The 22,995-nt window shown below is 37.9% G+C and overlaps 1 protein-coding gene across 2 annotated transcripts; it reads right to left on the reverse strand.

The window, feature by feature from the left end:
* Positions 1-2,251: 2,251 nt before the first annotated feature.
* Positions 2,252-2,548, reverse strand: LOC110291994 (small proline-rich protein 2B). 2 transcript variants are annotated; one of them, XM_021159163.1, is made up of 2 exons: positions 2,405-2,548; positions 2,252-2,323 (listed from the first exon to the last, which is right to left on the reverse strand). In XM_021159163.1, exons 1-2 carry the CDS (start codon positions 2,546-2,548, stop codon positions 2,252-2,254), a joined length of 216 nt encoding a protein of 71 aa, XP_021014822.1. The 2 variants fall into 2 exon arrangements, with proteins under 2 accessions (XP_021014822.1, XP_085691449.1); XM_085835323.1 differs by having other exon boundaries at positions 2,378-2,548.
* Between the last annotated feature and the right edge of the window lie 20,447 nt (positions 2,549-22,995).

The following is a 22,995-nucleotide window of genomic DNA, read 5'->3' on the forward strand; positions in this document are numbered from 1 at the left end:
TGATCATATAGTAAAATGTTCATCACAAATTTACACATGAATTCAATAAATCAATTAAGAAGTTTACAACAATTAATGTTACATTCATATCCATTAGAAATAATTATCTGGCTAAACATTTATCACCTGTCACAGCTTCACAGGTTCATGTAGAGTTAAAAACCTTAACTAAGTTAGTAGTGAAGTTTTTTTTATAGATAAGCACAGTCAATATTTTATCTTCTGTCCTAGCACCTATGATAGTTTTGCAGCCTCTTGAGATCTGAGTAGTAGATGTCTGCTTACACTCTAAGATGCAATTAACTGGTGACACATGGGAGACAGGCAGAATTTTCATTGCAGTTCTTTTAATTACGTATTTTCCTCAATTACATTTCCAATGCTATCCCAAAAGTCCCCCATACCCCCCCCCCACTCCCCTACCCACGCATACCCACTTTTTGGCCCTGGCGTTCCCCTGTACTGGGGCATATAAAGTTTGCATGTCCAATGGGCCTCTCTTTCCAGTGATAGCCTACTAGGCAGTTTTAACTATCAGCAAGGACCTAATAACAACCCCACTCTAAAAGAGCTTAATAAATAGTGATATAATCTTAGGAATTCTTATAGGATCATCATTAAGAATTAAGTCTTCTAATTTTCTATATAGCATCACTACATCTTTGTAGATCTGCAAAAATCTGCTAGTGATTGTCCTATATGTTTAATGATAACAGGAAAAGCATGTGAGAACAGGCTTTAGATGCTTTCTCGGGAGTGTGACTCAAGATGACCATCTTCCATTGCTTCTGCCTTGTGTGTCATGTCTCTCTGTGGCTTATCCTTCCCAGGAGGACACCTGTTCAAGTCTTTTTAAAGATAAGGTTTTTGCCTAAAGTTCTGCCTGAATCACATCAGTGCCTGAAGCTCAGTTGAAGATTCCTTTGTAATGTAAAGTCAGTCATTCCTTGGCTTCAGAACTTTGATCAAGGGGTTTCTTTGGGCATTCCAGTAACTTCTTAACTCTGCTATGTCTTTAGCTGCCATTAAACATGTTATTCTGTAAAGAATGGCTTCCAGAAGCCAAGAATGAGGAAAGTTTTTATGTACAGAATTTTGTGAGATGTCAGAGTAGCAAGAATACATATGGGAGAGGCAATTTGACCTCTCAAAAACACTATTCTCCACATTTCCTCAATCAAACCTGTTTTTAAGGATTGCTATCACCTCAAAGAATTTCATAAGTACCACAAAGCCCCTTTTCTTTAGTATCACATAAGAAATGTAGTAAATTAATGAAGAAAGAAGGCATTGGGGAAGAATAATGGACTTTTAAAATAGCATTTGCTGAGTAGTTATGAGAAAGTGACACAGGGGTATTGCTGATAATGATGGAGAGCTGCTTTTTCTAGTGCATGAACTGAACTCTATAGCATGCATGGGGTCTGATGGTAAGTATACCATAGGTGACAATTCAAATGTATACTAAAGATGAAAGTTAGTAATCAATTGTAGATAAATAGGTGGCTGACAGATGATAGTTTTTTACATCATATTTTAAAAGATAATATTTTAAGAAGTTAAAAAAAAAGAAGTTAAGTAATTTGGTCTTCAGAACAATTAAATCTTAATATGGTCAAAAACATAATTTTGAAATAAGATTGAATTGGGGGGGAGGGAGTGATGGGGCAGGGGGTTTGCAAGGGGTAACCAGGCAGGGGGGAAAATTTGAAATGTAAGTAAATCAAATAACCAATAAAAAAGGAATAAGGTTGAATTAGTCTTTGATGAGACTACATTTAAGAAACATTGAATTAAAATTTAAAATCACTCTACTAAAGGATAGAAAAAAACAAAATAGTAATACAATATTAGGCAGTTTTGCAAGAAAAAAAGTATTTATTAGACCATCACCAAAGGGGTCCTTTTTTCAGGAAATGAAACAGCAGTGACCATTGCCCTGATCAGGTAACAGGCAGGTTGAGAAGGCTCCTCTGAAAGCACAGAGTAGATACCTGTTGTGCTTCCTTGGTGCACTAAAACAAGAGAAAAGATCATTCTCAGCAGCCCCAGGAAAGCAGCAGGGGATCAGCCTGAGAGAAATGCCTTCTCTGTGAGGAGCCATCATAAGCACATGGAGGATGAAGGGTGGAGAAGATTCTTCTGCATCCAGGACAGGCTTTCAAAGGAGGATGGAAGTGTTGCTATGGAGTTGGTGAGCCAGTGAGACAGATTTCTTTCACTTCCCCTGGTCATGATGACTGGGAGGCCCTCACTTGTTCTTGGGTGGACACTTCTGCTGGCATGGTGGAAATTGCACAGGAGGGCATTTTGGCTGCCATGGCTGAGGGGGGCATGGCTCACAGCACACTGGAGGAGGACAAGGATCACAGCACACTGGGGGAGGACAAGGCTCAGGGCAAACTGGAGGAGGACAAGGCTTAGGGCACTTTGGAGGAGGACAAGGCTCAGGGCACTTTGGAGGAGGACAAGGCTCAGGGCACTTCGGGGGTAGGCACACAGGAGGAGGTTGGCATGGCTGCTTGCACTGCTGCTGGTGGTAAGACATTGTACTGGAGTCTCAGAATCTGAAAGATATTCCATGAGAGTTTTCAAAGAGGTGATCCCCAGGGAGAAACTAGGCACATGGGACTGTAGAACCCTGTGTACCTATGTGTGCATGCAAAATTCCCACACTGATTTTTAGGAATTCCTAGATTGCCTCTTTTACTCACGCATTTTTTTTTCATCAGCTTTATCAAACTTTTTTTTTTAAATCTCATGCCAGTTTCCCTAAGAATCTATTTCTGTTTCACACCACTGGAAAATACTATTTATATGAACAGAATATCCTCATAACCTTGACATTCTTATAGACAGTACCCATCAAATGCTAGGATATTCCAGGTGGAATGACTGGACAACACAAACAGCTGTTGAGAGAATAGGTGGGATTCTCATCAGCTTGTGGCATAAGCCTTTGAAAGAGATTATCCATATCCATCAAGATGTGACAAAAGGAAAGCTCATATTTTGTTTAGTTTTCTTTTCAAATCACAACTTTCTCAATTATTTTGCTTTTCCATGGATATCAAATTATAGCTCAAACAAAAGCAAAAGCATGCTTGCACAGCACATCATATCCTCCATTGCTAAGTTGCATCTTCTAAGTCATACACATTCCTTGATCAATTTGGACCCACTGAACTTACTGTGCTCATGAGAGTACCCAAAAAAGCAGACCCTTTCAAGAACTTAAGAAATCAGACTCACCAGGTTCTCTTCAGCAGACCAATGTTTGAGTACCAGGACTACTGCTGTCAAGCACTGAGATTCTTTTTTATAGGATTGCCTGCCTCACCCAGTGGGAAGTGGATATCCCTGTAATGGGCTGGTCCAGGATTTCCTAACATAAATGCAAATTCATCCATAACTGGCTGGACAGGGACTCTACCAAATAGGAAATATCCCATGCTTGCCTCTCATTACTAGGTTGAGTCTTGTGACTCAGAGTCCTTTTCTGTCCTCTTGCTTCCAGTAATTGTGGCACTTGGAGCTTTTCCAACTGTTTGATAAATCTCTTTCTTGAATGGGGACCATAAGCCTTTTTTTCATGACACCCTCTATTTGTCTTAAATTCAAGATTTTGCATTATTTGTCCCTCTTTAGTTCATCCTTAGTTCGTTGCTAGTGTGTAAAGCCATTTACACTTTTCTTTTTCAGAAGTAGAGGGGTATTTTCCTCATACATTTACAAGTTTGTTAGAAAGAAGAGAAGTAAAAGATACCAAGTGCCCCCTCAGTAAGCCATGGGGCTAGGGGCTTCTATTTCCTATAGATATTTTCCATAAATATGGAGAAATAATACCCGTGTGCTAACATCACTGGGCTACCTGTGACCCTACTCAGCATAGAGTTTCCCCCTTCATCTTTCTCTTCTTTGTATAATGTCAGATTTGACCTACATTCTTTGCCTTTTAGAATCAATCATATTCCCTCTAACAATGATGCTACTCTCCCTGGACAGATTGTGGTGGCAGAGTGGCATCCAGTCTCCTCAGTGCCTTTTTTTCTTTGCCTTCCTTCAATTATCATTCAATGGAAACAGGGAAAAGAGAACAAATATCCTGAGAATTAATTAGAAATTTATTTAGCAGACCTCATTGGGTGTTCCCCTTGGGACTCCCTAGGGTGCAGAACAAGAAACCATCACATATAAATAATATAATAAGAGTAAAGTAGAAGTGTTGATCAGATCATTAAAAGTCTGAAATCTCAGGCAGGGAGATATAAAGTTAGTTCAGACTCATACATTGGATTTTATTTATTAGCTATCTATGTAGATTTAATAACCAACAGACAGTATTTCAAAACTCTTCCTGTAGATATTGTTTGTTCCTTTTTTTCTACAAGTTCTTTAACCTGTCCACCCCTCTACCATCTTCTCCTACATATGCCAAATTTCCAAGAGAAGATGGCAATACTGTTCCCTCTCAAGACAAATGCTAGCATTCATTAGTCACAGAAAATACTGTCAGTGCATTTACAGACTCTTACCATCCCTGTCCCTTTACTATTTCATTCATTCAGTAGGGCTGACTGTTTATTCAACATTTAAAGTGTCATTGCTGGCATTAGAAATTTCAAAATGATTGGGTTATTAGAAACTTCAAAAGACAACTAGGTATATATATATATATATATATATATATATATATATATATATAGAGAGAGAGAGAGAGAGAGAGAGAGAGAGAGAGAGAGAGAGAGAGAGAGAGGAAAAGGATGGCAAGGAAAATGAAATATTTAAACTTTCTGAAGCAGCCAGCAGCTGTTGTTTTGGAAAAATACAGGAGCACTGTGTCAACCATAGCTAAACACTTCAGCTTGTCAGAGCTGTCAATGCTGCTGGCAATACAGAAGAGTTTATTCAAAAATGCCACTGTTATGACTGAGTCCCTTCAGGGAAAGAGTCATTATTTTATCACCTGAGGCTAAGAGAGCTGACAAATGACATCATTATGTATAGTTCTCATTAGCTACTGCACATACCATAGGGCAAGATCAAGGGCCTTTACCCAGTAGATATCTTATGACTCAAGTGACATCTAAAGCAGCATTCTACAGGAGTGTCTGGTTTCTCTCATGCAAAGTTAGGTAATGAGCTGGCCAGCTGGGAGTATAGTATCACATAAAACTTGGGTTACACCTTGGGCCTTTTTCGAAATATAGTACACATTAAAGAAACTCAGACAGTCCCACAAAGACACATATCATGAATTTCTCCCAAATATAGAATCTGGAATGTTGAGAAGAGAATTAAAATCAAAGGGTTCTATTAACTGTGAAAGATAAAATGGTCTAAGTGTGGTGAATGTGATCCAATGTAGAATATGTATGAATAGATAAGCTATAAGAAAACCCTCACTGTGTGAAATTTACACTCACTAATGAAAATAATTGAAAGGTTAGTAATCATAATAGTGCAGGCAACAGAGTTAGAGCAGCTGTCTTTATTTTCCAGACTGGGATGGTTGTGTTGAATGAGTCATTTGCACGTTAACTACAGCAGTGATTTTTTACCTGTAGGTCACAGTCTCTTTGGGGGTCAAAGAACCCCTTTACTGAGGTTGCCTAAAATCATCTGAATATCAGATATTTATATCGTGATTCATAACACTAGCATAATTACAGTTATAATGTAGCAACAAAATCATTTTATGGTTGAGGTCACCATGCAGCATCAGGAAAGTTGAAGACCACTGACCTCTAGAAAGAGCTACCCCAGATGAAAAGTGAAAAACAACAAATGTTCTCCAGATTTGAACCTCCAAAGGCTAATGCAAAAATATAGCATACTTCATACATACACATAGACACACACTCACTACAGTAATCTCAGGCATCGCCTTACCATCATTGACAACATGTCTAATGAACTATGTTTTACTACTGTTAAGGATCAAAAGTCAGAAGCTCAATCAAAGAACTTCTGCTTCCTTATTGCTAAAGGGATTTGATAAATCTCTGGTACATGAGATACTGCAGAGAAGAGCAAGACATTTTTGTTTTAACTCTTGAGAGTATAACCAAACTTTACTATTATCTATTATGTAACCTTGTACAAGATGGTTCCTGTAATATAAGATTATACAATCAATTATGAAATAAGTATAAAAAATAGGAACTGTAGTAAAATATTCCTGACTTCCCCGGGAGAATGGGATCGGTAGCCACCACTGGATGTCTGCCTTCTGCTCATTCTCCATCATCTTTTCATAATCTTGCTAAGTCACATAAGTTGTATGAGATATATTGTAGAATTGCTTTTGTATTTATTATTTTTACTGCATTTACATAGTTAGTTGGGTGGGGAGAAGCACATGCCAAGGTGTGAGTGTAGAAGTTAAGAGGTCAATTTGTGGGTGTAAGTTCTTTGCTTCTACAGTATGGGTCCCAGCAATCAGACTCAAGTGCTTGGGCCTGAAGGTACATACCTCTATTAGTACAGCCCTGTTATAGGTGATGTAGGTCCAACCACACTCCCTAAAGAACTATAGCAATATGCAAGCTTTTATAAGATTATAGGATTCTAGCCATGGGAAATCATCTTGTGGTGAGTTATCACTGCAGATTCTACCTGAATCAGATTTTTGAAATATTTACATCAAAACTTCAAAACTCTAAATCAAATGAGGGAAAAAATAAACAAAAACAAACAAACAAAAAAACAAAACAAAACACACACACACACACAAAACACTGCCATCTATATTCCCAAAATATTGATCAGGAACAGTGCTAGAAGCAGAAGCAGGTATTGGGGGGGGTGTTTTTGTATTCAGGTTTGTTTGTTTGTTTTGTTTGTTTGTTTTTTTTTTTTTAGAAAAAGAATAAAGAAAAACTGAACTTCCATCCAGCCATGATGCATATTCTTTATTCCTGATACTAAGAGGAAATACACTCCTAGGTAATGGAATATCTACCTGAATCATACAAGTCATATAGTGCAGGGTGTGACAGTGCTCCTCCACCTGAGGCCTTAGGAAGCACAGACCTAAAGGTAGTTCTTGTTTGCAGAAGAGCTGTATAACCACTTCTAAAAGGAACTGCTGCTGCATTGATTTCAGGCAGAACAGTAATGAAATATACAAAGAACACAATTGCAGGGGAGGCTGTGGTTAGGATGAATTATATGAGAAAAGAATGAATAAAATAAAATAAAATAAAATATAGTGTTTCAGAACCCATGCTTGGAAAAAGCAATTGTTCTTATTTCATGGTTCTGAATGTTGGTAGTATACCTTATGCTATTGAGTGAACTTTGTTTCTATCAGTATGAGGGAGAGAGAGCCTTTGCTAGCAGCACAGATGTAGATACCAAACAGCTGGCATTTGGAGAAAAATATAGCTCAGGATATGTGGGTGGATATCCCGGAAGTAGTTTATAGAATTACAGAGTTTGGGGAAAAGGTATGAAATCTATAGTTATAAGGCATTGAAATATCCAAGCAGGTATTTGGAAGAAATCAAAGAGTTAATTCACACAGCTAAATAAATAAGCTTAAGTGTCTTGGTTTACTGGATGTTACTATACAGTCATTCTCTTGATTAAGAATGTCTCCATGATAACCTCCAGTTGTGCCAGCACCATTTGTTGAAAATGCTGGATTTTTTGATTTTTTGTTTTTTTCCACTAGATGGGTTTAGCTCCGTTGTCAAAGATCAAGTGACCATAGGTGTGTGGGTTCGTTTCTGGGTCTTCAATTCTATTCTATTGGTCTACTTGTCTGTTCCTATACCAGTACCATGCAGTTTTTATCACAACTGCTGTGTAGTACAGCTTTAGGTCAGGCAAGGTGATTCCACCAGAGGTTCTTTTATCCTTGAGAAGAGTTTTTGCTACTCTAGGTTTTTTGTTATTCCAGATGAATTTGCAAATTGCCTTTTCTAATTCATTGAAGAATTGAGTTGGAATTTTGGTGGGGATTGCATTGAATCTGTAGATTGCTTTTGGCAAGATAGCCATTTTTACTACATTGATCCTGCCAATCCATGAGCATGGGAGATCTTTCCATCTCCTGAGATCTTTAATTTCTTTCTTCAGAGACTTGAAGTTATTATCATACAGATCTTTCACTTCTTTAGAGTCAAACACCCATGGAAGGAGTTACAGAGACAAAGTTTGGAGCTGAGAGGAAAGGATGGACCATCTAGAGACTGCCAGACCCAGGGATCCATCCCATAATCTGCCTCCAAACACTGACACCATTGCATACACTAGCAAGATTTTGCTGAAAGGACCCTGATATAGCTGTATCTTGTGAGATTATGCCAGGGTCTAGCAAACACAGAAGTGGATGCTCACAGTCAGCTATTGGATGGAACACAGGGCCCTAAATGGAGGATCTAGAGAAAGTACCCAAGGAGCTAAGGGGGTCTGCAACCCTATAGCTGGAACAACAATATGAACTAACCAGTACCCCCAGAGCTCTTGTCTCTGGCTGCATATGTATCAGAATATAGCCTAGTCGGCCATCATTGGAAAGAGAGACCCCTTGGTCTTGCAAACTTTATATCCCTCAGTATAAAGGGGGGGAGAGGATGGGGGATATGGGGGACTTTTGGGATAGCATTGGAAATGTAAACAAAGAAAATACCTGAAAAAAGAAAAGAAAAGAAAAGAAAAGAAAAGAAAAGAAAAGAAAAGAAAAGAAAAGAATGTCTCCTTTCCTTCAGTTGATGCAATATTTATTAAGAGTTGCCATCCAAATGGATGGACCTACAAAAAAAAATCATCCTGAGTGAGGTAACTCAAAACCTGAGTGAGGTAACACAGATCCTGAAAGATAAATGTGGCATGTTCTCACAAGTTGATATTAGCTATAAAGTAAAGGATAACTATATTACAGTCCACAGACTCAAAGAAGCTAAGTAACAAAGAGGGTTCAAAGGAAAGTAGAATAGACATTATCAGGCTTAGGGGTCAATAGGGGTCAAATGAGGGAAGGATAGAGAGAGAGAGGGTACTGAGAAAGACCACTGGAATTGGGGAGGGGAGAGCATCTCAGGGATGAGCTAGAAACACAATGCAATGAAAACTCCAGGAGTCTACTAGAGTGAGCCTAGCTAAGACTCCTAGCAATGGGTGGGAGGTAGTATGGAGCCAGAACCTGGCCATCTCCTATAACTAGGCAAGACTTCCAGTGGAGGGATTAGGACACAAATTGAGCCGCAAAACCTTTGACCTACATTTGTCCTGCCTACAAGTTGTGCTAGGTAAAAGTGCTTCAAAAATTGTGGGAGTGGCCAACCAATGAATAATCAAGTTTAATTTCCATGCCAAGAGAGGAAGCCCACCCATGACACTGCCTTGAGGTCCAGGACCCAGAAGTTGAATAGCCCAGATACCTAGGATAGAACCAAATATAACAAGGAGGGAGAAAAAAAGAGAAAGAAAGAATTCCTTTTTTTAAGTGAATTTTTTAATTAGGTATTTATTTCCTTTATATTTCTAATGCTATCCCAAAAGTCCCCCACCTACTCCCCCATTCACCCACTCCCACTTCTTGGCCCTGGCATTCCCCTGTACTGAGACATACAAAGTTTGCACAACCAATGGGCCTCTCATTCCACTGATGGCCGAATAGGCCATCTTCTGATACATATGCAGCTAGAGACAAGAGCTCCGGGGGTTACTGGTTAGTTCATATTGTTGTTCCACCTATAGTGTTGCAGATTCCCTCCAGCTCCTTGGGTACTTTCTCTAGCTCCTCCATTGGGGGCCCTGTGATCCATCCAATAGCTGACTGTGAGCATCCACTTCTGTGTTTGCTAGGTCCTGGCATAGTCTCACGAGAGACAGCTATTTCAGGGTCCTTTCAGCAAAATCTTGCTAGTGTATGTAATGGTGTCAGCGCTTGGAGGCTGATTATGGGATGGATCCCCAGATATGGCAGTCTCTAGATGGTCCATCCTTTTGTCTCAGCTCCAAACTTTGTCTCTGTAACTCCTTCCATGGGTGTTCCATTCCCAATTCTAAGAAGGGGCAAAATGTCCACACTTTGGTCTTCGTTCTTCTTGAGTTTCATGTGTTTCACAAATTGTATCTTATGTCTTGGGTATTCTAAATTTCTGGGCTAATATCTACTTATCAGTGAGTACATATTGTGTGAGTTCTTTTGTGATTGGGTTACCTCAATAAGGACGATGCCCTCCAGGTCCATCCATTTGCCTAGGAATTTCATAAATCCATTCTTTTTAATAGCTGAGTAGTACTCCATTGTGTAAATGTACCACAATTTCTGTATCCACTCCTCTTTTGAGGGGCATCTGGGTTCTTTCCAGCTTCTGGCTATTATAAATAATGCTTCTTTTAACATAGTGGAGCATGTGTCCTTCTTACTGTTTGGAACATCTTCTATATTGGAACATCTTCTATATGCCCAAGAGAGATATTGTGGGATCCTCCGATAGTAGTATGCCCAATTTTCTGAGGAACCGCCAGACTGATTTCCAGAGTGGTTGTACAAGCTTGCAATCCCACCAACAATGGAGGAGTGTTCCTCTTTCTCTACATCCTCACCAGCATCTGCTGTCACCTGAATTTTTGATCTTAGTGATTCTGACTGGTGTGAGGTAGAATCTCAGGGTTGTTTTTATTTACATTTCTCTGATGATTAAGGATGCTGAACATTTTTTTCAGGTGAAAGAAAGAATTCCTAATGATATTTTCTTTTACTCAAAGATTGGTGTCTAACCCAATTGTCATCAACGAGACTTCATCCAGCAACTGATGGAATCAGATGCAGAAATGCACAGCCAAACATTAGGCAGAGCTCAGGGAATCCCTTGGATAAAGGAGAGAAAGAATTATAGGTGACAGAGGGATCAAGGACAACACCTTCCAAAACCCATAAAATCAACTAACCCTGGGATAGATAGAATATCTAATAGATAAAATGACTTATCAGTGGCTCACAGAAACTAAATTGACAACCAAGAAGACTGTGTGGGACTGACCTAGCCCCTCTACATACTATTTTACAATTTTGTAGCTTGGTCTCCTTGTGAAGCTCCTAATGGTGGAGGCAGGGGCTGTTTCTGATTCTTTTGCCTACTTTTGTGACCCTTTTTCTCAGTCTAGGTTGCCTTGTCCAGTCTGAACACTAGCAGTACCTTAGTCTTTGCAGAAATTGATATGCCATGTTGGTTGATATCCATAGGAGGTCTGCTCTTTTCTGAAGAGAATGAGTGAGTGGGAGAGGGCCAGAGGGATGGTAGGGAGTAGAGACTAGGAGGAGAGGCAGGAGAGGACATTGCAGTTTCCTCTGTAAAAATAATAAGAATTTTAAAAATTAAATTTAAAAGAAAAAGATGCCACATGCAAATGGACTACTGATGTGAAGCAAGTTGTCCTGCAAGAAGTCAGGACCAGGTTCATGGGTCTCCTTAAGTGTAAGAACCACCTCAGCATAGGGGTGGAAAGATTGCAAGAGCCAGAGAACCAGTAAGTCTGCTCTGAGATTGCGTCTCCTAGAAATGACAATGAAGCTCCACCAATAAATCTCATTAACATGTCTGCCAAAGCCTGGCCTGAACAAAGACCACACCAAAGGACTTGCTAATGTGGAACAGAGAATGCATAGAATGCTCCTAGAAAAAGAACTACCTGCAGCTAAGGAATGCTGAGATGAGGAGAGAAGGCCACATAAACTGGTTATCCAATACTACAGGTAAATCCTAAAAACATATACATAAAAGTATTCTTATATGGCCTGAGCAGGTTGTATCTAGTATTTACAGTATGCATACATAAATGCATAATACAATAATTTAAAAAGAGGCCATGACTTTCAAAGAGAGTAAAGGAGGTAGATGAGAGGTTGTGAAGGGAGAAAAGGAAGAGGCAAAATTATGTAATTATATTATAATCTCAAAATTAAAAAATTAAATGTTCTTTTAAACATATCTACATATTTCTTATACAATTATAAGAGGAGAGCTCTTTCATAGTTTTTTTTTATTCCCAATTAATCATTTCCCTTGTAAATTTTAATTAATTCTTTAAAATAGGCCAAAGTAACCTTCAGCATATACCACTTGGACTAACATGATGAAATAAAACAGATCAACACAATTGAACCTTCTATACTAAGCCAGAGGTTTTGTTAGAGCAAGATGTAACTCTGATTTACTCTACCAGACTGACACCTATGGCCTACCCAAAGCCAAGGTTTCAGAATGGTTGCCAGCAGTGCTGCAGAAAATCCTAGTGGAAAATTAAAGAGTCTACACTGTAGCATCTAGGAAGAGTGGACAACATAAATGCAGTTTACTTGACACTATAGAGTAGATTTGTTGTGTGTCATCATTATTGGTCATGTCCTTTCCAGAGATCCTCTTACCTGAGGCAGCTACTCAGTGAAAAGCTTGCCATAACAGAGCCTTGCCATGTTCCATTGAGGAACTGGGATGATTTTCAATTAGCAACCAGTGAGTTGAATAATTGAATAAGTCCTTTCCACATCAGTCACATTTCCTGTATCATAGTCTTGGCCATATTCCTTGAGTTTGTAATTAGCCACCTGGCTCCATAAGACACTTAGAACAGTCTTTCCAAGTCTACTCCCCTTGGCCTCAATTCTCCTAATGATCACTACTGACATTTTCTGATACTAAGAAGAGTTTCCTTAAATACGCTTCACAATTAGTGACATAGGACTCCCTCCAAGAGCCATGACTAAATCCTTACAGTTATGTGCTTTGCTCTTTAAAATGGAACACATGCATGCTCAGGGCTTGGCTTTGTCATCTTAATCAAACCTATCCTACTATGATGAATTGGGGTTACAGAACTCCAAGCCTTCTGTCCTTTGTATCCTCATGCCCCAACCTCTGGATTAAGTCTCAGTTGTCCAATATAGTATACTGCCCCTATAGAATATTCCTAAATGTTTGCTTCCTATTCACACTACCTGATCTCAGTGTCACAAAGAGTCCTTAGTGATCGTTAAGTATACTGAGGCTAAGGGAACTGGACTAAGAAGAAATGTTGTAAGTGTCTCAATCAGGACAGGTATCCAGTCTCATTGTCAAGGAACATGGATAGCACAATGACAAAAATATGAGGGGATATGAACTAATAATATCTTTGCTCAGTCAAAGAACTATAGTTTTTGAACTATATTAGTTGATGTATTCAAATAATCATTACAATACATAGAAGCCAGGAATTACTTTAGTAGAAAATTTGGAGGAAGTTATGCAGAGTACAGTTATTGACATTCATTATCATTGATTAGGGAATCTTAGTCATGAAGACTAAGTTATTGTTAGTAATTATCCTGGCTTTTGATACCATTCTTAGTTGTTATATTTATTCCTCAAAAAGACTTAATGCCACAAATTTTTTGTTCAGTTCATAAACTCTGGTAGTGCAAATGACCAGATAACAGCTCTGCCCTAATATCACACTGATCCTTCTTTCCACACAATTCAAACTCTCCATGCCTCCTGAGCCATTAATCTTGAATGATTTACAACAGCATCTGTAACATAGTTCACACATTCCTTTCAATGAGCCATTTCCAAATTCTCTTCTCTTCCCCAACACTGGTTCCTTATTGTTTCATTCATACTTATTTGATGATTAATTGAAGCCTTCCATTTTTAGTAATTTAAATAACTTCACTGTTTATGCCTATTTTAAAGAACAATTTAAATGGATTAATGAAAGCAAGTGTACAAATCTGTGCTTTTGTAAGAAGCATAACCTATCTCACACTGCCTGCAGAATAGTAGCAGGAAGAAGGCAATAATGTGGGCTACTTGGCACAGTGCTTCAGGGTACTTAAGGGATAATAGCTAGATGTCTACACATCTGCTTCTTTTCACTGACTGCAGTAGCTACTTCTGTCTTCTGACTCTTTTTGGGATCTCTCAGCGCAGCTGTCTTCAGATCTAATCAGAGATGAGCTGTGCAGATAAATCAATTTGTCTTCAAGTTCAAACTTGAAAATGAGCATTCCCCAACCTTCCATTTTTCTTTCACACCGAAAGGGTCAACTTAGGAAATCACATAAAGAATAAAGGGAAAATGGGAATGCTCTTGTGTCAGCAGTGTTCACTAATCCAGGTCATTCTCCAATGTTGCAATAGAGTTGCTCATTAAAAATAACCCTATGTGGCAAAGATAATTTTTATCCTTTTCTATCATAACCTGAATTTGAACTTCAAAATTGTTACATAATGTATAATGTCAACTAGAACTCATAACAGTTTCAGAACTATTGTTTTGAAAGAAACTCCAATGTAAACTAGTAAGTGTGTAATGATGTTCAAAAAATGCACACGTATAAATAGATTGAGGTACACCTCTAATACATCTCAAGTCCCAAGTCCTTCTATCAGGCTTTAATTCTCAATAATTCAGTAACTTACCTACCATACCACACTTTATCTATAATTCTGTCCCCCTGTACCCTACAGAGTCTAAGACCGTTCCACTTCCACAGGCACTGAACTGCAAAATATAGAAAGGGAGTACTTGAAGTACTGACTCTCAGTCATTTTCTAAATGCATGAACTATGTACCTTAAACTCCAAGAAAAAAGACAGGATTAAACATGCACCAAACCTGAAGAAAACATAACTTCAATTTAAAGACCTCTCCTCTGGTTTTTAAGAAACTATAAGTACAAGACAATTTATAGAGTCTGACTTTTAGCAAGAGTGACATGGTTCCTCTGTCACCACTTAGACTCTAATCCCTCAAGGCAAAATGTTTGTCTGCTGTTTAATGAGTCTTCCCCCCTTAGCTCTTTATTGGCTATGCAGACAGACACAGATGTGTCACTCACCACCAATTGTAAACTCCAAAAGAGAGATCATACCTTGCTTTTCTTACACAAATCCATCTGTAAGTTATCAAAAAACTGGGAAATAGTTGATGTCAAATAAATTTTTATTTGATTAACTTGTGAATTATTTAAATTATTTTCCTTTACTCATACAGGATATATTTGATTCCATTTGAAATCGATTGATTTGATGTGATCCGCAAAACTTTCCCTGAATATACATTTCCAAACAGAAGAGAAATGTAAAAAGGTTGAGACAAAATCCACACCCATGGCCTTCACACTTCAGCTTAGCTCTAAAAAAGGTGGAAGCATTGACACCTGATACCAACCCTTGCCGGGAATCAGAGAGTTATAAATGAGATCATTATTATTCACAAGGTCTTATTAACAGGTGCTTTCAAACCATATCATTACCATTAAGTCTACAACTGGAACATAGCCTGTCAGACACGCCAAGGGACTTCCCCTAGGAGAAAGCAGTTCCTTGCGTACTCCAGATATGCTCATGACATAAAAGGAACACTCAACTTCCACAATCTAATATGAAAATTTGTAGTTATTTACCTACATCTGGAACACAAACATAGGAACCTCAGTTTTCTGAACGCATACTTCCAAGTGTTGCTGTCCATGAAAATGAAAATGCTGATGTTCTTTCTGGCATAGTGAGTATATGGGGTTATCAAAGGAAAGGTATATTACAGGCTGGATCTCCAGGATCAACAAACTTCTCTTCAGGTACAAAGTCCACCAAGGGGAATCTGATATTAAATGAACACCTTAATGCTGATCACCAAATCAGTGTTTCAAAGTCCTTTAAATAAATGTTGCATGTAAACAGTACAGATGTTCATTTGCATTTAGCTCACCTCCACCTAAAATGTTTTGCCTCTGGTAAATATGTCTAATCCCCTAAGCATCACAACATGCTTCTTAGCTCTTTAGTCTTAGCTTGTACCCTACAATTTGATATTTTTTAAGTATATGTATTTGCTTCTATTTTACATGCAATGAATATTTTCTCTGTATCTATACAAATGCACTATATGTGTGCAGTGCCTGCCTGTGAAGGCTAGAAGAGTATGTCAGACCCTCTGGAACTGGAATTACAGGTAGTTTACTGTCAGCTCCCTAGCATGGATACCTGGATCTGAACCCTGGTCCTTTCCAAGAACAGCAAATTCTTTTAACCACAGACCCATCTCTCTAGTCTCAAAACAAACATGATACAGTTGCAAAAACCCAAATAACACTTAGTATTGTTCAATTGTACAGTTTGCTATATCTTCTGGGGAGTTTGATATTTAGTAAATAGGAGTGAGGGGCAGGGTTTCAAATAAACCAGAAGTAGATTGATTTTCAGATGGAATTATAAACCTGTATTGGACCCACACCTCTGGGGACTATGGACTATTTCAGTCTTGAATTTTAACTGAGAGGATAAAAATAAAACAAAGCTAAAAAAATTGCAACCTCCACTTACCAAATACTCCATATCAAGCTCAATCAGGAGTCTTGGTCTTTTATTATCTTCATTCCCAAATGCACTAAAGTCCTGGCAAAGCTTAAAGTTTCCATTTCCTGGTTAACAATAGAGATACAGTCAAGCCCATTTCTTTTTCAGTGCATTCTTCACTCCTGGAGAGACTCTTTGTTGCCCAACTTGTCAATAGACATGTTTGCTCAATGTACTGATGGCTAACATTGGCTTTGCTTATTTAGTTTTTGAGACATTGTGTCACTGTCTTGGCTGGTCTGAAATTTGCTATGTCAACAGTGGTGCCCTCAATATCACAGAGATCCACATATCTGCATCTCAGATATTAAAGGTATGCACTACTATGTCTGGCTAACAATTTTTATAACATGACTGCTCTGAATAGGATAGAAATCTACCTTACTTCCTGCTACATATATAGCCTCAGACCACAGCAGACATATTTTAGACACTTTCCTCTTAGAGAACAACTTTGGAGTGAGAGGAAAATGTAGGTGGCAGAGGAGCATCACAAATACAGTAGAAAACACATATGCAAAAATCATCATGCTAGCATCCTCTGTAGGAATGCTCAAAGGAAGTTCGTTCTCCTAAGAAGAGTGTGATGCAAGCCCAACATCATCAGGCCAATCTAGCATTGTTTATGATTTCCCAAAACAGTCCATTTGTAGGGAGTGGAGGAAGTCATAAACAGGTGACGTTCTTAGTAATTGTGTATTGTTCACAGGGAACAGCCTAATTAATGACTCCAAGTTCTCAGAACTGGATGGGACATGCAGAAGGGTAGCAGAGTTCTCTTCAGGAATTCACATGTGAGTATTTATGAATGATTGGTCAATTTGTGCAAACACTAAAAAATGCAGCTTAGTCCTTCTTAATGTTTCTATCCTGAGGTCATTCAACTACAGAGAAGCCCTACCAAGAATAATAGCCATATAGCTAAGAGCTAGTCCTGATTGCTCCCTACCTACACACATGCCTAATTAACAAACTGAACTTCTGGATTGTGGTTTTAGCAGTAGAAGAGCCCACTTGACATTATTGTACATGTGTCTGTATGTCTGACTATGTTTCCTCCCCTTGCTGTTCCTACTCAGAATTCCAGGACCCCAGCCACTTGGCATGTAGCATACATATTTTATTTTTGCTATGAGTGGAAAAATCTTTACGGATTTTCTTGTAACAACCTCAACCTCCCATGAAAACAACATCACTAACGGTAAAAAGAAAGATTATAGACTGTGATATTTAATCTGTACATGACTACTAGATACTAATGCCTATACTTAACAGTATAAAGCTTACTATTTCCCAGGGATTAAACTGTATCAGCCTTAAGCATTTATATTCTGTGAAATTTGCTACATATCTTAGGAATAAATGCATCATAAAAATAAAAATGCTGGAGGAAAATTAGAATCTTCAACATTTGGTGCTTGGGAAAGCTGGATATGTCCACATGTAGATGAGTGAAACTACATCCACATCTATCACCTTGCAGAAAAACTCACTCTTAATGGAAACAGACCTAAATGGTGAAAGCTGCAGCTCTGTAAGATCTAGAAGATTACAGAAGTGCTTTGCAAGACACCGGTGTGGGAAATGCATTTCTGAATAAGACTTCATTTCTCCCAAAAGTAAGGTCAACAATTAATAAGCTTCTGCACAGCTAAAGAAACAATCAACTAGGTGAGGAGAAAGCCCACAGGTTTGGAGAGAATCCTTATCAGCTATATACATCTGACAGAGGATTAATATCCAGAATAAATAAAGAACTCAAAAACAAAGAGTACAAAAACAATAGCTGTGTGATCTGAATCAGGAATTCTCAAAGGAAGAAAAAAAATAGTTACAAAACATCGGGAAAAAAATAAGTTCCTCGCTCCTGGCAATGAAGAAAATGAAACCCAAAACAATTTTGGGATCTTATCTTATTCTGGTCAGAATTACAAAAAGCAAACAAACAACAATAGATGCTGGAGGAGTTGTGGAAAAGGAACCTTAATTCGCTGCTCTGGAAATTAATGTGTAGAATTCTATAAAGGATAAAAATAAATCTTTCATATGACACAGCATTACCACTCCTTGTAATATGTCCAAAAGACTAGACATCCTATTCCACAAATACTTGCTCAGCCATATTGACAATAGCTAGGAGGATGAAAAAATCTAAATATCTTCAAACCAATAAACAGATAATAAAAATGTGGTACATTACACTATTATACTATCCAGCTTTTAGAAAAACAAAATTATATACATTGCAGGTAAATGGATAGAACTAGGAATGATCATGTTCAATGAGGTAACCCAGATCTATAGAACAAGTATCTCATGTTGTGTTTCACCTGAGTCACCTGGCTCCAAATGTTAAGATGTAAATATATATGTAGCCTGGAATAACTGCTAAAACAAAAGGAGGAAAGCAAAATAGTGCCATTTGAGCATAGTGAGAGGAACAATGAAGAGAGTATTAGCAGGGTCCAAGTAATATACAGAGAAGTAAATAAAAAAAATGGTGGATACAAAGGACAAAATGTTAGATAAACCTCAAGATAGCCTTTCCTAGGAACTAACCAACCATCTCTCCCAGTGCTAATGCAGAAGTATCAACTTGTAGGAAACAGATGATGCTTAACAGAGAACCTTTCATAATCTTTCCTCAAGTGTCAGAAGGCTGGTAAAGAGGAGGAGCCAAAGGTTTACCTCAAGGCTCAGGTGCACTTTCTTGATTTTTGTTCCTTGGCTTCTCCTTGTATTGCCAGAGCATGTGAGGTGAAAAGATGTTTACAGGTAACACTTCCCCTTGTTGATGTGCCTAACAGAAGGTTTTCCATAACTCCTTCCACTCCTTAGCCATCAGGGTGCTCTAAGAAGGGAGTCAAAGGCAACGTTTCTTTATATATTTGTGTAATGCCTTCAAATATTTCTTCCAAGTGAATACTCCATACCTGCAGTTATAGCACAAGGTGTATAAATAATCTTCCTCCTTTGTTTCTTTTTGTTCTCTATTTGTGTCATTGACATCTTGAAGATTATGAAATCAGGCCTTAAAATTCTATGAGAATTCAAGGTTTTCTTGGAAAACTTTGACATATGGGCTAAAGATTAAGAACAGAGGGAATGTGCCTATCTATTCTGTTGTGAAAAGGCTATTATATACATATTTATGGTACTTAAATTTTTAAAAATTTGTATATAAATGTAAAGCTATGTAGATGCAATTACTAATACTTAGGATTTAGTAGCCCTCCCCTTTTTTGGCTCTTGTTTACAAAACGTTTTCCTAATCAAGGTAATTTAATGAACTTCTGCCAAAATATAAACTTTCTTACTCTTAGGATCTGTAAAGCTATGTTTAGGGGTGGATAAAATAAATCTGTAAAATCCTAAACAGAAAAGTTTTGTTAAATTGCAACAACAAAAGTTAATAATTCAAAGTACATCTTAATTTGCTACAAAACACTATGCACATAATTTAGATTCAAATCTTCTTTTTTTCTTATTTTATGTATTTTTATTAGATATTTTCTTTATATACATTTCAAATGCTATCCCTAAAGTTCCCTATACCCTCCCTGTGTTCTACTCTCATAACCACCTACTCCTGCTTATTGACCCTGGCATTCCCCTGTACTGGGATATATAAAGTTTGCAATACCAAGGGGCCTCTCTTCCCAGTATGGCCAACTAGGCCATGTTCTGATACATATGCAGCTAGAGATACGAGTTCTGGGGGTACTGGTTAGTTCATATTGTTTTTCCACCTATAGGGTTGCAGACCCCTTCAGCTCCTTGGGTGCTTTCTCTAGCTCCTCCATTGGGGGCCCTCTGTTCCATCTTATAGATGACTGTGAACATCCACTTCTGTATTTGCCAGGAACTGGCATAACCTCATAGGAGACAGCTATAACAGGGTTCCTTCAGCAAAATCTTTCTGGCACATGGACTAGTGTCTGGGTTTGGTGGCTGATTATGGGGTGGATCCCTGGGTAGATTCAAGGCTTCTTTTTATTTATTTATTTATTTTATTTTATTTTTAATTACGTATTTTCCTCCATTACATTTCCAATGCTATCCCAAAAGTCCCCCATACCCTCCCCCCTACTTCCCTACCCACCCATTCCCACTTTTTGGCTCTGGTGTTCCCCTGTACTGGGGCATATAAAGTTTGCATGTTCAATGGGCCTCTCTTTCTTTTGATACATATGCAGCTAGAGTCAAGAGCTTCGGAGTACTGGTTAGTTCATAATGTTGTTGCACCTACAGGGTTGCAGATCTCTTTAGCTCCTTGGAAACTTTCTCTAGCTCCTCCATTGGGGGCCCTGTGATCCATCCAATAGCTGACTGTGAGCATCCACTTCTGTGTTTGCTAGGCCCCAGCCTAGTCTCACAAGAGACAGCTATAACAGGGTCCTTTCAGCAAATGCTTGCTAGTGTATGCAATGGTGTCATCGTTTGGAGGATAACTATGGGATGGATTCCTGGATATGGCAGTCTCTAGATGGTCCATCCTTTTGTCTCAGTTCCAAACTTTGTCTCTGTAACTCCTTCCATGGGTGATTGATTCCAATTCTAAGAAGGGGCAAAGTGTCCACACTTTGGTCTTCATTCTTCTTCAGTTTCATGTGTTTTACAAATTGTCTCTTATATCTCGCGTACACTCAGTTTCTGGGCTAATACCCACTTATTAGTGAGTACATATCATTTGAGTTCTTTTGTGATTGTGTTACCTCACTCAGGATGATGCCCTTCAGGTCCAACCATTTGCCTAGGAATTTCACAAATTCATTCTTTTTAATAGCTGAGTAGTACTCCATTATGTAAATGTACCAGATTTTTTGTATCCATTCCTCTGTTGAGGGGCATCTGGGTTCTTTCCAGCTTCTGGCTATTATAAATAATGCTGCTATAAACATAGTGGAGCATGTGTCCTTCTTACCGGTTGGGACATGATTCAATTCTTCTTTAGGGAACTAAAATAAAAGGAAACAGTAAATAGGTATAGACATGTTTGTTCTGAGGAAAATAGATAAGGGTATATTTTTATTTAATTAAATGAGGTTTTTTTTTTTTCTAAAAATAAAAAATTACAAGTGAGGACGAAAACCATGAAAGCTTACAGTAAAAAAAAAAAATAGCAAAAAACAACAAAAAGAAAACTAAATAAGTTATACAAGTCTTGTGTGGAGAAGGGAACTTAAGGAATATATATATTTTAAGATTAGAGTTTATATAATCCTAAGATTATAATGCATATTGATTCATGATATCAAAAACTGACTTATTCTATGTCAAATCAAGGTAATTGCTTATGTCTTTGCTGACTGTTAAATTTCAATCATTTGGAAAAAACTGAGTCATAATAAAACTATGGTAAAGATTAGATGCATCCCTTTATATTCTCACATATATCTTCCTATAAAAGTCAATTTTGTCTTCTGTAGTCATATTATTTTATACTTATATAATTCTTATGTTTTTATTTATATTTTATAATTATATTATCAAAAACACATAATATAAAAGAACTATTAAATTAATTTGTATCTTGTAGAGATATATTACAAAAAGTTCAAGAAAATAAAATTTCCATTTTTTGCACATGGTGTTTTTGTGGTTTATTGTTTACTTTGGAACTTCTACTCAGAATTGTAGTCTTCAGTGCTCAAAATCATGACAGGGATAAACTACCCTAATATATAAACTTATAATTTTATAAAAATACTAATTTATAATAAACTGTTAAGTAATAATACAAGTTAATGATCAGTTACCTTATAAATTGTTAAGTGTCTTTAATATGCCATAAATTATGTTTTACTCATGTAAGATACAAATTTATTCATTTACAGAGACAAGATTTCTATCTCCTATTGTACAGACTTCTGTATATGTTATCAAAATTTAGCCTAAAGGAAACTGTCCTTAACATCTGTTCTTTAAGTCGGTCACAAAGTTCCCTTCCTCATAAAAGTAGCTTTTGTGAGATATAAGCAACTATTCTATTTTGAATGCAGGCCCCTGAGTTTTCACTTAGTTCTGCAAGGCAGGTCCCTGCAAGAACCAACCCCTAGCCACCTAACTCAACCCCCAGCTCTCTAGTACAAGAGAGAAAGAAAGAAAGAAAGAAAGAAAGAAAGAAAGAAAGAAAGAAAGAAAGAAAGAAAGAAAGAAAGAAAGAAAAAAGAAACACAGACAAAGCCTAAGCAGGAGATCAGGGCCATCCCCCATAGCAACACCCAATCAGGAGAAATTTTTTTTTTTTTAAATGAGGGGACCAAATGGCCTTATTGATAAGTGATTTAACAGTCATAAGTGCTGCCCTCTGTGACCCCCTTTGGAACTGTCTCCTCTTACCGTTGCCCTTGCCAGAAAAACAAGTTGGAAATATTAGACAATCAGGAGCCTGCTTATGTGGAAATTTTTTGAATGTGCCATATGCCCTATAAAAGCTTTGTATTCCCTGAGTTCACAGCTCTCATTTTGGATACACTGCAATGGAGACAGTTCCTGCCCGATGCTGTAATAATTGTAATAAAGACCCTTGTGTGATTTGCTTTGGAATTGGATCCACGGTATATTTTGGGTTGTCCGTAGTCTGGGCATAATACTCTCTACTAATACCAGTTGTGAATGGACAGCCTAAACTGAA

Source organism: Mus caroli, unplaced genomic scaffold, assembly GCF_978045245.1.
Source record: "Mus caroli unplaced genomic scaffold, Mus_caroli_1 scaffold_3, whole genome shotgun sequence".
Taxonomy (NCBI): domain Eukaryota; kingdom Metazoa; phylum Chordata; class Mammalia; order Rodentia; family Muridae; genus Mus; species Mus caroli.